General features: G+C 41.8%; 1 protein-coding gene across 2 annotated transcripts in view; it reads left to right on the top strand.

Annotated features, from left to right (window-relative positions):
- Positions 1–14,072, top strand: part of ASB2 (ankyrin repeat and SOCS box containing 2) — a 33,918-nt gene that overhangs the window by 10,407 nt on the left and 9,439 nt on the right. For both annotated transcript variants that reach the window (XM_009689761.2, XM_068946909.1), the window contains 5 exons: positions 2,624–2,790; positions 3,459–3,614; positions 5,485–5,730; positions 8,107–8,278; positions 13,230–13,791. In XM_009689761.2, the coding sequence (XP_009688056.1) occupies positions 2,624–2,790; positions 3,459–3,614; positions 5,485–5,730; positions 8,107–8,278; positions 13,230–13,791 (1,303 nt within the window). The remainder of the gene's footprint in view (positions 1–2,623; positions 2,791–3,458; positions 3,615–5,484; positions 5,731–8,106; positions 8,279–13,229; positions 13,792–14,072) is intronic.

Raw genomic sequence — 14,072 nt, 5'->3', positions numbered from 1 at the left:
ACTCTTTCACCCCTGTCACCTGTCAGCTCCCCTTGGCCCCTCTGAAATCACATCCTCTCATTATGTGATCTGCATTCCTTGCATTATCTCTTTCCTACTCCACTTGCAAGGACTGGAAAGCAGGCTTTTTCTTCTGCATCATATAGCTCAATAGAGTTTGGTCTATAACGAGGGCCAAGATAATGCTGATAAACTACCCCTCCTCTGCTGTCAGGTAAGAGCAGAAAAGTGGCTAGGAAGTCACAAGGGAGCATGATGGCATGGCTATTTTCTGGCCCTGCACTCGGAGCCAGGCAGAGGCTAGCTGGCTTCACTCAGGAAGATAATGTTACCCGATGCTCTCTACACCCTACCAGGCTGCCAGGAAAAGGAGGTGCTTCCTGAACCCTTTTGTGCACTACTGAACCTCTTCTGCAGCACTTAGAATTGACCCCACCATGCACCTCTTTTGCAATGAGTATTTATGAGCCTGGCTACTGGCCTTCAAAATGTAGTAACTCTTTTGATTAGCCTATAAATTTAAAATTTCATCAGAACTTCGGAATTCCTCCTTAGTCTTAATACTGATTTTGTCTGTTTCCATTAAAATCCAAAGAGCAGAATGTGTTACATATGAGTGTGTGTGTGTGTGTGTGTGTGTGTGTGTGTGTGTGTGTATACACATACCAACTCTGAGACAAGCAGAAAAGAAGGATTTCACATGGAGACTCATTAAACCTTCTGTGCAAATCTGGAATTTGCTTGGCTAAAGTGTCTACAGCCAGGTCCAGCAAACCTCTTGTCTTGCTCAGGAATCATTTAAGGTCAAGGGGCCTAACAGAAGTTTGCTTCATTCAACATCTTCAACATCTGAAGGCTCGAGCAGACCACTAACTGATTCTGCACACATTTTTAACCCTGCCACAGAGACAAGGTACCCTGTGCTTTCACTGGGGTCTCAGTTAATACGATTTACTTTGCGTTTGCTATGTGCCAACAAACTGCAAACAGACTCCTGTCGTATCCCACCTGGCATGCAGTAACTCACTAGACCCCAGTAACTCTATCGTGTGCCCGAGTCCCAGGTCACAGTAAGCAGCCCTGTGTATGTAACATGAAACTTTGCATAGCACAACAGATGGTTTCAGCAGGCTTGTGCCAGAGGCTTTTAAGGATAAAGATCCCCCACCTCCTTCCCCTCTCTCAGGCAAACATACCAATTGTTGCTATTAACTGACTTCAACCAAATGCCAAATTTTAAATGCCTATGTAAAAATCTCTCATCTATAACTAACTAGCAATGTTATAGTGCCTTAGGTACCTTAATTAGTATGGGGATACAGTGGGGTATCCAGGGGGACATCAGTCCTGCAATTATCAGAAGAAGGTCAGTTGATTCCTTCTGGCTGGGTAGTGGCCAGGAAGGCAGCTGCCTGCTCTAGCTGTTATCTCCTCAGGAAAATTGCCTGGCTTTGCATCCCGTATCTCACCCTCATTCCAGTGTTGCTATTTTTGTGACTCTGCAGTCTTGATATCACTGCTTCCAGCTATAGAGAAGAAAGAGCAAGTGGTACTAAGTACTTTTTCACCTGGGATATGCTATCTTTTCCCATTTATTGGCCTACACATTTTGTTCATAGTCTTCCACAGCAAGCCCTGGGTTTTTCCTTAGAGAAGCAGTGTACTGACTTTTGTTTTGATGCAAATATCAGCATTTATAGAGTGGGCTTGTCAAAAAAGCTGATGGGTCAGCTTCCAAGTAGGCATCTAGAAAAAGAGTGGATTTTAAAGTGTCCAGCACCTAGCAGGTCTTGTTGTGACACTGGACATATTTTCAAAGGTCTATAACATCCAAGGCGGTTATCGTTTCTGAAAATTTGGGTGCTTAATACTGAAATAATAGCTGGGGCTCTCTAGGGTAGTCATTAAGGGCAGCTCAGAATTTCATTTCAGTGGGTAGATTTTTCTTTTTATCCTCCCTGGCCAAAGAAAAGAGAGCCCAGACCAACACTGTAAGATTTACAAGGTCTAGCCAGCGTTCTCCTTTCTTGACAGCTGGTCTGCCTAACTTTTGAAGACAGATTTTCATAAGAAAAATAGGAAGTATCTCTAAAGATTTATTCAGAATTTCTGTTTTAGAGCTCAGCCATCTGCAAATTAAAGCTAACATTTCTTCAGTGTTGAAAAGGGGCAATTCTTCTCTAAGTTGATCTTGTTTATGAAATCTCACATGGAACGACCTTACCACATTTGACAGCAAATGTCAGGATAATGTGATTATCACAACCATGGATACTCATGGTAGTGTACAGAGCACGGCTAGCGCTAGTCTCACCAAACTCCATATTTCTAAAATGTAAATGTTTATGTCAGTGATAGTCAACACCTACACTTTACACTTTGTGGAGAAAGATCCACGCCTCCAGAGAGTGCTGCTTCTTATCCGTCGTGACTAGCTAAATTAGAGTAGATAGATAGATTTTACCTCTAGTGACAACTGTAGCTAGATGCCCGAGGGCCACAAAAAGTTATTATGTAGGCTGTAGAGGTTCATTGTTCTTTGCCTAATGATACCATGTTGTTGCCGTAAAAATCTTGTCAGTAATGAAGAAAGCAGTAATCAGTTTTCAACCTTGTTTTAAAGAGAGCTTGACCCAGTGGTGGCAGCAATCAAGGATGGAGATGAAAAAGCAGTATGTAACATGATGAAATCAGGGAAAGACCTTTCTGAACCTAATAAGGATGGCTGGATACCTCTCCATGAAGCTGCATACTATGGCCAAGTGGGTTGCCTAAGCCTGTTGCAAAAAGGTTAGTGAAATTAAAATTAATTGATTACGAAATGGATAGAACAATATGAATAAGCCAAAAAGCAGAATTAACACAGCCCAGCTGGAGCCTGGGTCCTCGTGTGAAGTTCTTTTTTCAGCCAGTTTGTGTGCATATTAATTTCACCCTCTCTCTGAAGACACGTTTGCAAACTGAGGCCTGTAAAAGTTAGCACATGCAGGACAAACTGATATCTCTGTGAAACTGCATAGATCATGCCAAGCCCTGGAGTTGCCGCTGTAAAGGCTTGCAGCTCAATCCTTGGCTGTTGTAAGCTGCTAAACTGCCACAGGAGGCAGCGGAATTGCCTCTGTTACCCCTAGATGAAGATCCAACCCAGCCCATCTTTGTCAGTGACTGAAGGCAGTTAGCTGTCATATTCTGCTTCAAACTACTACCGAAGATCATTTACTCAGCAGCTTTCTGCATCACTAATGGCAATAGATGAACATTAAAATCTAAGCCAGTGGCTAATAGGATTTAGAATAAATTCATTTTTTATGCTTAACTTACTTTACTTACTAAAAAGGAGAAGAAGAAATAAACAAAAAAAAATCAGCTAAAACTCTAAAGATCACGAAAAACGATTATGCTTCAGATACTTGCATACTACATGCCTCAATGACTGTGCGCTTATGGTTTCTTGACAGCATACCCTGGCACAATCGACCAGCGCACTCTCAACGAGGAGACAGCTCTATATCTGGCCACGAGCCGGGGCAACCTAGACTGCCTCCTCACCCTACTGCAGGCTGGAGCCGAGCCCGACATCTCCAATAAGGCCAGAGAAACTCCGCTTTACAAAGGTGAGTGACCGAGTTCCCAGAGATGCTGAGCAATGCTGGTGCCATAGGAGGAGAGCTGCTGGCACTCAGAGGATCAGCCCCCACATAGCTCTCCCCAGACATGGTAGGCTCACTAGGTCTTGCATGCCAAGACTCAAATTCAGCAATTGGCTCCCATTTCATACAGGTAAGCCTATATCTCCTGCATCTGACTTGCCATGGCACAACCCCTCTGCGCCCGGGACGGGCTTGGTGCCTGCCTCAGGGCTGCAGACTGTAATATGGGGTGAGAGCGGGGGGTGGGACGCTGAGGGGGATCCTCAGCACAGAGTGTCAGGTGGGTCTCTGCAGAGTGTCTCAAACTGTGGGAAAGCACAAAGCTGGATAGGACAGGACTATGTATGCCTTTTTAAACAGTAGGTCCTAAGTAACTGTTAGATGTGGGAGTATAGTAAGTGTACACATGTTGATGATTCATGTACTGAGTGTGACAGGCCAGGCTATGTGCTATGCCAGATGCACAATGCTATAAACAATTCAGTGAGGTAGATAATATCTTTAGCAGAACAGCATTAAATCCATGGTATCTGAAGGGTTCAGAGAAGGCAATGATCCTTCACACCTTTATGTCCGTCTCCCTTTGACTGACTGCTCTCCACATGACAATTTTTAGTGCTCTAACTTTACGTTAAAAAGCACCCATTACTGGCCTACACAATAATCTTTCCATAAGCTTTGAATGCCTGGAATTATAAAGGCACAGTTTAATATGTCTGATTTTAAAATGTCTGGCTTATAGTCTGCTACAGGAAATTTGTTCTACTGTGAATTAAACACACAGTAGCAGTGATCTTCATAATAATGAAAATATGAAAGCACCCTTTAGCCAGAGAAAACTGTTATTAAGAATGTGCTAAAAATTTTATGATCCATCCTCTAATAAGGAAAGAGTGAAAAAGTTATAATGACAAATTAGTCATCCTTTGTATGTAAGCAAATGGAACTCTGCAGGGCTGTCATGCGTAGGTAATTACAGCAGCGTCTAATCAGATAGTTTGCTTTCAGAACATGTTAGTGACGCTCATGTATGTGAGAGGAAGCCATGGGGATATCCCAAGGGAAGAACCAACACCGAAAGGCAGCACTTCCATGAGAAAGAGACACTATTATTTTTAAAAAGAACAATTGCTATAGAATGTGGTGACCTCTCTCACTGTGCCTTGTATAGCATATGCTAACTGGGGGTTGTAAAAGTGGCTGCTTATTCTAGAAGCCTTTGGTTTGGGGTGCCACAGTAAAAGTATGTAGAGAGCCTCCTGACTTTGCATTCAAAAACCAATGGAACAAATTAATGAGTAAAAATCCCCCCAAAAATATTACATATCAAGAAAATACCTTTATGTCAGGGTGGTCCTGAGTTGTGAATTGTGGCAGGCTGGGAAAGTGGCTCACCCCATTCTTATATTCTGAGGATCCTTTGCTGGCTACTGTTTGTTTGGTCTTTTTGTATTTTCTTGACTATAGAGTTTTATTTGCAGTTCAAGGCAATAAGATACAGGGTCAGTTTGCATAGAATTTGGACAGAGAGTCGTTAAGTTGTGTGGTTTCTGCATCTCCCTCAGTATCAGGCTTGGTTCAAGCGCAGTGCATAACAGTTAGCCTCCCCCAGGTCCCAGCTGAAGATTGGTTTTTCTGCTACATCCTTTGCCTGCCCCAAACACTGTCAATTAGCTGCAGCCTTAGCTCTCATATTGAACTAGATGAATCTTTGGTTTGACTCAGCACGGCCAAGTTGTGTTATATTGCTTTGTGCTACACGAAATGTATACTCAGAACACCCAGAATCTGTTCAAAAGCTTGTCCTGTATCTCTACCTTTTTTGTCAAAACAGCCTGTGAACGCAAGAATGCAGAGGCCGCAAGACTCCTGGTGCAGTACAACGCTGATACCAACCATCGTTGCAATCGAGGATGGACTGCTCTCCATGAGGCTGTCTCCCGAAATGACCTGGAGATTATTGATATCCTTGTGAAAGGGGGTGCCAAGATTGAGTCCACAAATTCCTATGGAATTACTTCTTTATTTGTGGCAGCTGAGAGTGGGCAGTTGGATGCTTTGAGATACCTGGCAAAATGTGGTGAGTTCAGTCATGCAATTGACATGCCTTTACTCATTTCATCCTTAATATTTCAAAGTGTTAATTGTGGAGAGTGTGGAGAGTTAATTCTCCATGCCTCAGTTTTTCAGTCTCTGGAGACAAGGCTTAGCCAGAAGAGGTGCTGAGGTTCCTGTTGCTCTAGAAGCCCAGATTGCAATAGGGTCTTTGAGAGAGCATGGACTAGACACATCAGTTTCTTCAGCATCCATTAGTGGTCACTCACGTGGTGAAGTAGTTTGGTGCTCTTTAATTGTATTGACTGACAGCTTTCACAACCCCGCACACGTGTAGCCTAAAGTCCAGTCAGTTATAAAAGAAACTGTAGGTGATAACAGCTGGTGGAAGTTGAACATTAGCCAACCCTATTTGCTCATGAACATGTGCAAGGATGGGCACAAGGTGAGTTTTCCTCCACTAATGAGTCCTGATGAGTACTGTAGTTAACAGATTTACACCAGAGAGAAGCACACTCACTCTCCCTCACGTGTGTGTATGTTCAAACATAAAAGCAAAATAAATGTGATTCTAGTTTATACTAAATCTACCGTATACTGCTCCAGTCATATAAAACAGCTTTAAAATAAGTACAATACACTTTACTACTACCATTCTGAAGCATATTTTTGTTCTCAGTGTGGCACAATATCTTCAATGTAGGTGAGAATCAGTGCCTGTGCATGTGAATATGTTTGTGAAATGAGAGCAAAACAGCAGTGCAGACAAGAAAAACTTCTGAAGAGATTAGTATAGCCAAGAAAGACGTGACAACTGGGGAACAAAAAATGCTGTCCGTTGTCCAGCTAGCGTTGTCAAGCCAGTTTTATATGACCATCATTTATAGTCCATCAAGCTGCCTATGATTTTGAAAATGAAGCTGGAATGTTATTTGTGTTTCAACTTACATACATATTAGACTTTCCTTAAAGTTTAATTTTGAGAAAAATACACAAGAGAAAATCCAATAAAACTGTTCAAATGTTTCAAACCCTCAAAAGCTCCTCTGAGAACCCCAGGAATAATATCATTGCATTGTTTATGATGACCAATGTTCATCATAAAAAAGGTTTCTTTTTCATTTATTTTTCATTAAGAACGTAGTCCTGTGTTATGTTTTGTCACTGCTGTTCTCCTATTGTTTCTAACTACAGTGTCTTCAAAGGGCCAAACACAACACAGATGTTGCAGTCTGGGGTGACAGCACAGGGAAATGTTCTTCTTGGCAGGGAGTTTTCATGATCAGACAGGAGCCTGATTGGCTCTTTTATTGGAGCTAGAAGCAAAACTCCAGTGAACGGTCATTCCCATTTAGAATACACATAGAGCAGCCTTCCTGAGGACAGAATGGTATAGCATATACCAGTCAAAACCTAGGCTTTCAGGCCTTAAATTTCTAGCACAGAAAAAACTAGATTTGAGAATGTTTGTGGATAAAAAGTATTAGGGCTTGGTTTATTCTTGTTTGTTGTTTATTAAGCCAAACATCCAGTAGAGCTCAAGAAAAATGCCCCGAATAATCTAGTAGCTCATTAATATTATTTGCCATTTTTTTCTGTAAAACTTAAAATAAGGCCTCACATGCTAAGTTTTGAAATGAAGTATTCATTGACTAAGGCATGCCTGAATAAAAGCAACTTTCAGAGCAACTTTCAGATACTGAATTCTTTGCTTTGAATTATGAGGTTGTCTTGTTATAGAATCCTATATTAGCCTGCATATGTACTAAAATTAAAATATAGTATAAATAGTATGAATGCACTTATAGTATAAATATATATAGTATAAATAACATATATAAACATATATTATATGTGTGTATATATGATATTATTACAGAATAATTTCCTTTGGAGTTCCACCTCTTGCTCACGACTAGTATATGTACACACAGTAAATATATAAATACTTATGAGATTATTGCGTCTAAAGAAAAGGCCACGTTATATAAAGAACTACCCTCTAGCACATTTTAAAATGGTTGCATTTGAGATATGGTTGGATGGAGCCTGGATTCATAACTGCAAGCTAATGGTTGACACTGACTGTGTTTTTTATCCTGTGGGTACATCCCTTTCCAGGAGTGTATTATCACATTGTTTTCCCCCAACAAACTGACTAAAGAGAATAATTTCCCCATTAAACTTTCCCTCATAAAATTCACATCACAGTAAAAGCCAGTGAAGTTCTAAAGTATAACTGTATCACTTTTTTATTTTAATATGATATGACCTCATTCACATCCCCTTTCAGGACATTTTGTGGCTCCAGTGTCACAGAGACTTATGCTGTTCATTTAAAATATGTTGCTTCTATTTGATTTTAACCTTTTAGTGCTACAAAGATTTCCTTTCTTCCTAGGTGCTGATATAAATACTCAAGCCAGTGATAAAGCCTCTGCTCTTTATGAAGCCTGTAAAAATGGGCATGTACGTATCGTGGAGTTTCTGTTGTCCCAAGGAGCAGATGCTAACAAAGCCAATAAAGATGGCCTGTTACCTCTTCACATAGCAGCCAAAAAAGGCATTTGCGAGTAAGTTTGGGTTCATTTCATAGTTTCACTTTTTAGACAAGAATCCAGAGTCCATATGAGAAAGAGAATATAAGGTGCTATATCTAATACTGATCATTGCAAGTGAGGGAGCTTCCAGCTGAGAACCCACCTTTCCAATTTAGAGCTTGAGTTTGAAATTCTAAACTGAGCAGAGTGTATTTGCAGGATGGGATGGGATGGGATGGGATGGGCTAGGATGGGATGGGATGGGATGGGATGGGATGGGATGGGATGGGCAGGGCAGGGCAGGGCAGTAGTATGGGGTGCGAGATCCTTTTAGCTCTACCAAAATATCAGTTATTAGGGCTAAATAACCCCAAGTATCTTGGAAATGGATTAATCTGAACTCCACTCAATATGCTTTGGATGTAGTAAAAGCATCTGTGTGGAGGGTTAGTGCTCAATACTTAGCATAGCATAGCTTAGTTTGTAAGCATTTTCCTACCTAAACAAGCCTATAGTTATTCTTCCACATGAGCAGAACATGCTGCATTCATCTCTGGTGTGTTCAGGCTTTTTTAGCAATAGTTCAGATGCTGTCAGCGGGAAGTGTTTAAGTGAATCTCTAAGGCCCATTAGTGAGACCATTGCTAGAACGTGGCATCCAGTTCTAGTATCCTTCCTTTCAGAAGGCTGTCAAGAAATTGGAAAGACTTCAGAAAAGAAGTAGAGGACTAGTTCAAGGTCTGGAAAATATACTTTATTAATGAGCGATTAAATGACTCTTAAATGTAGCAGATATGCATAAAGAGATCCAGTGGTTAGTTTCTGAAATCAGATGTGTTTGGGATAGAATTTTGCACACAGCTTAAATAGTGAGACACTAATGAAAACTGATGAAAAACTAATGAAAAAAATAACCAGGAAATGAGTAGATGAATCAGTCTTTTGAATTAGAGGTGTTTCTAGGAGGGGGAGAAACTCCACAGCCTGTGAGTGTATCAATTTAGAAGATGCCACCTAGAGTTGTGATTATAATCACAACACAAATGTAAGTAGTTTTTGTCTAGCTCTTTCAAGGACTGACAGGTACTGACATTGCAGCATGCTTCTGAGCCTGAGCTCCTGAGTATTTACTTCTGATCCTAAGGAAAATTTTGCATCCTGCCTTTAACTCCTTGCTGCTGGAAGGGCCAGTGGCCATTTGTGCAAAACAGTTACATCTCTAATTGCAGTGAGACAACCCTTTGGCAGCTATAGTGGATGCTTCTCTTACATTTTCCATCAAAATCTTAACAGCAATAGTAGAATGAGAGAGCATGTCCAGCTGCAAAGACTGGGTCTGGATATTAAAGCTATCTTTGCAAACAACCACTGGAGAAGATTCTTATGTATTTAACAATGTCTGAGGAATGAAAACTTTTAATAGCACTAGACGTTCCCGTAGTATCTTTTCTCCAAGTTTCAGTCTACTTGAGAATCCTAATTAAGCTTCTCAGTCACTTAGATAGACCTGAGGATATTTATTTTCTGTAAATGAAGTAGGCCAGCTTCTTTGTGGAAGCTGCATGTTCCAGAGGGCAGCCTGGTGTGAATTTATGTAATGGACTTATACACTTCTAGCATATGTGTAAATGCCTTGCACAGAGTTCTGCAAGCATGATTCAAAATTTTCTCTGGGGTTTGAGTTACACAGACATTTTCTTGAAAACAAGCACCGTTTAGATGAGAAATGGGCCAGAGACAGAACCCAACTCCAGCCACTCACTTTCGAATAAGTTATTCTGAAAGTACAAAACATTGATCTGAATCCAATTTGTATATAAAGCCTACACGAGCTCTCTGAATCTACCCCTCCCCTTTGCTCAATACATCCACATCACATTGTGAAATCAAATTTGCATGGAAACTCTGCAACCCGCGTCCATCCCCATGTTATGAAAGAAAGGGCCTGATTCAGATCTCACATCCAATACTCACTGCCAATGAGTATACTCTCACTGCTAATACTCAGAAGCATAGATGAGAGTAGAATTAAGCCTGATGTCTGTGTTCCTTCAAAAGTACAAGACTGAGCATAATTTTTTGGTTTGTAAGTGCTGAAAACTGAAGTGAAAAAAAAAAAAGGTCTTTTATGCAGCCAGAACCAAGTATTTATCTAAATGACAAAGCTTTAACTCAATAGGCTGATCATTCTTAATTCCTTTGGTATTCAGTAAAATAACACCCTTCATGATGACCTCTCTTTGTATTCCTGCAGATTTAATATGTAATTCAGCAGGAATTCCATGCTTCAACTTTTTGCCAGAGCATGAAGGCTCCCTACCATCAAAGAGCCAAGAATGTGGTCCCAAGGCTCAACTGTCAACTCTTGTTGCTTGGTGTTTGTTTATTTTAAAGGACACCTTGTCAATACTAACATGACATTCGTAAGGTTCATCTCATCAACTGTAGGAAGGAGAGTAGTGAGCCGTCATTTAACTCCTTCCCTCTTGGAAATGATGAACTGAGAAGGGAAGACATTATTTGTGAAGCATGGACAGATTTATTAAGTAAAAGCAAGTCAATAATCTCTTGATGCGCTCATGCTAAGGATACTCTGCGTCCTCCATGTAATTTCTAGCAAATAGAAGTCACAGAACCAGGTGTCCAGGATATGGGGAAATGAAGCAACATTTCAAAAGGGTATATGAAGCTCAGCCCTGTGACAGAAGTAGGTTCTGATCTGGCTTGTCCTGCCGTTGCTGCCTTCCCTTGAGCTGTGTTTCCTCTCCAGACTGCAGTTGTGGAGGCACCATATAACTGCATCAACCCTCTTTGGAGGATGTTGAGGAGAGGAACAAAAGGAACAAGTTTTGAGGAACAAAATTAGGCTCCTTATACAAACTTGATGTTTCATGCTTGTCCTCCCAAAATAAATGTGGGTCGCAGGGGTTCTACCAAGGTTTGAAACATTGCAGCATTTGCATGCAAAGCCTTGGTGTGACACCCCTGCAATGAGGTTCAGTCCTCCTTGCAAATAGAAATGAGGCAGTGCCTCTTTAATCAGATGTGAAGAGCTGGCTGAAGCACGTATGCTTCTGGAAGGAAATAACAAAACAGACCCTTAAATCTTCAAAAACAGTAGATCATGTGATGGCCGATGTTGACACTTGGTGTGGTGCCCTCAGAGTGCTCTGAGCCCTTTTTGCTCTTATGGCTCTTACAGACCGTTTGCTAGTGGTAGGAGGTAGCCAGCTCACCAGCATCCAAGCCTCCTGCTCCCTGGTGAGCATCACAGCACTGGAAGATCAGTAAGGCTGCTTGGAGAAAAACCTCATGCTTCATTTCCCGAGATACTTACATAAGGACAAAACCTCTTTTGTTTAAGAAAGAGGTGGTAGAAGTAACTTGGAGACAGCAACAGTCCATCATATAAATGAGAACGTAATCCTGTAACATGTTGCACATCTTCAACTCTCGTTTCAGCTCAGTCTTTTTCAGGACCATTCAGTGTATCACAGGTGAAGCTTACACTGACAGTAGTGCTTATATTTGGCTTAGTTTATTATGTTAATGTTTGAGTGCCCAGTACTGAGACTGGCTGTTGCAGTCAAGCTCAAGACATTTTGAAAGAGACACAGTACGTGTTCAGGAAACTGAGCTCTTCACGTTCATGTATTAGAAGAGCTGTTCTCTGCTATATAGAGGAGTCTGTGTGGAAGGAGGAGGAGGAGGAGGTGTCCTCATCTTGCTGATTCCCACAAGTCCCTTTTTTAGGGGTCTCTCTCTCCATAGACATCCCATAGGGAACATGGGCATCTCCTGGAACAGTAGGGACACTCAATTTGAATGTTGTCTGGTCTCTGTGGATCTAGCTTAAAGTGACTTGTCTGTTTTATAGAATCGACACGCAACCTTATGAGCAGGAAATGAGGATTAAACCCATGGGTTTGGTTATCCAGCTCCAGTGACATCTATGGAGGCATCTAAATGATCATGGATTTTTGACTGCAGGGTCACTGTACATCACGTATTTGAACTCCATGTTATATAACGAGAGCAGCTCAATTTACGTTACTGCATTTAAGGCCACGTAACACTATCCAATAGCATTCCCTGGTTACTGGCGTTTAGAACTTGGCTGTACATATTTTTTCTCCCTGGGCTAAAGCATGGCAACTGGCCTGGAAAAGAGTTTTATTTCTTTTTCTCCCTTTTCTTAATTGTCTTTTTGGCTCCCCACAATCTGGGATGGATATTGATAGCCCTGTGGATTTGCCACAGCCAAAAGACAGGCAGTGAAGGTAAAAAAAACTGCATTGTAAAATCTGGCGTGGAGGCCTAGAAGCCAAATATATAGCTCATCCCAGCTAAGTCGCACAGAGGAAGGTTTGGTTTTATGCCTTTTATAGTCTCAGGCATCTTGCTACGGCTGCGACATATAAGGCCTACCAACATCTTGTGTATGCGCCTGTCCCCACTGAGCAGTAGTGCAAGCCTGACAGAGGTAGGGAGATATCTTCTCTCTGCCAGCAGATCCGTATGCACATCAGGTCTGAAACGGTGAGCCTGTTCCTCCACTCCTATTCACAGTGCGAAGGTGAAGATGCAGATCATTTAAGAGAGCCTGGCTGAGTGTCTGTCATTTTTTAACTGTCCATTTGGGTTTTGGCATATAAGTGAGTTACCACAGGGTAGATGAGGTATCATCATGTTACCTTTTCCATCTAACTGCCCTTGTCCCTGCCTTTACCTTACAGCAACTGGGAGATAATTTCAAACTACTTGTTCCTCCATGCAGGAGAGGTTACATAACTCACATTTTCTGCAAGGCAAGAGCATGCATAAAGTTGTCGACAGGTTCCAAGTTCACACACTGATTTACCTCAGAGAGTGTTGTTTCTGTGCCTGAGTTAATAGGCTCTTTCTTATGGTTACAACCGTACAGCTACTATTTGCAGTCGATTCCCTAAAGCTCACAGCTCCTCACTGACTCTCCACCTGGCAGGATTGTATCCATGCTGATCCCTGTAACCAGCCGCACTCGTGTCAAGCGCAGCGGCATCAGTCCCCTGCACTTAGCGGCTGAACGCAACAATGACGACACCTTGGAAGAGCTGATCGACGCTGGCTACGATGTGAATACTACCCTCTCCCAGGAACGTTCCTGCCTTTATGAGGACAGACGCACCACACCCCTTTATTTTGCTGTCTTTAACAATAACATCTATGCCACAGAGCTCTTGCTGGAGGCTGGAGCCAACCCCAACGTTGACCTCATCAACCCATTACTTATCTCCATTCGCCATGGCTGCCTAAAGACCATGAAACTGCTTCTTGACCATGGAGCAAACATTAATGCCTATATTTCAAGCCATCCCACCACCTTTCCAGCTACCATCATGTTTTCAATGAAGTACCTTTCTGTGCTGAAATATCTCCTGGATCTGGGCTGTGATGCAATTTCCTGTTTTGAGTGTCAGTATGGAAACGGCCCACATCCTGCGTTAAATTACAGAAGAGACAGACTTAGTGATCCTCAGCAGTCCAAACAGCCAACCGTAATACAGGTAAGCAATGCCTAATTTACCTACAGTACTTCTAAGGACTTCTCTTACCAATGCATCTTGCGATCTGAATGTATTTCTTCTCCTAACATTCCTGTGACAAAAGATGCTCTTATTCCTACTATATATGCAGAAAAAAAGGGCTTAGTAAGAGTTTGTGAGGCCGTGTTCAAAACCAGCGGGAGGGTGGGCAACAGTCCCTGCAGCCATAGGCTGAATTTTAGGTGAATTCTAGCCATCTCAACAGCCTTTGCTGGCAGATCTGCAATACTATTTTCCTCTGG

The sequence above is a fragment of the Struthio camelus genome, chromosome 5, assembly GCF_040807025.1.
Source record: "Struthio camelus isolate bStrCam1 chromosome 5, bStrCam1.hap1, whole genome shotgun sequence".
Lineage (NCBI taxonomy): Eukaryota > Metazoa > Chordata > Aves > Struthioniformes > Struthionidae > Struthio > Struthio camelus.
This window is presented reverse-complemented; position numbering and strand designations above follow the sequence as displayed.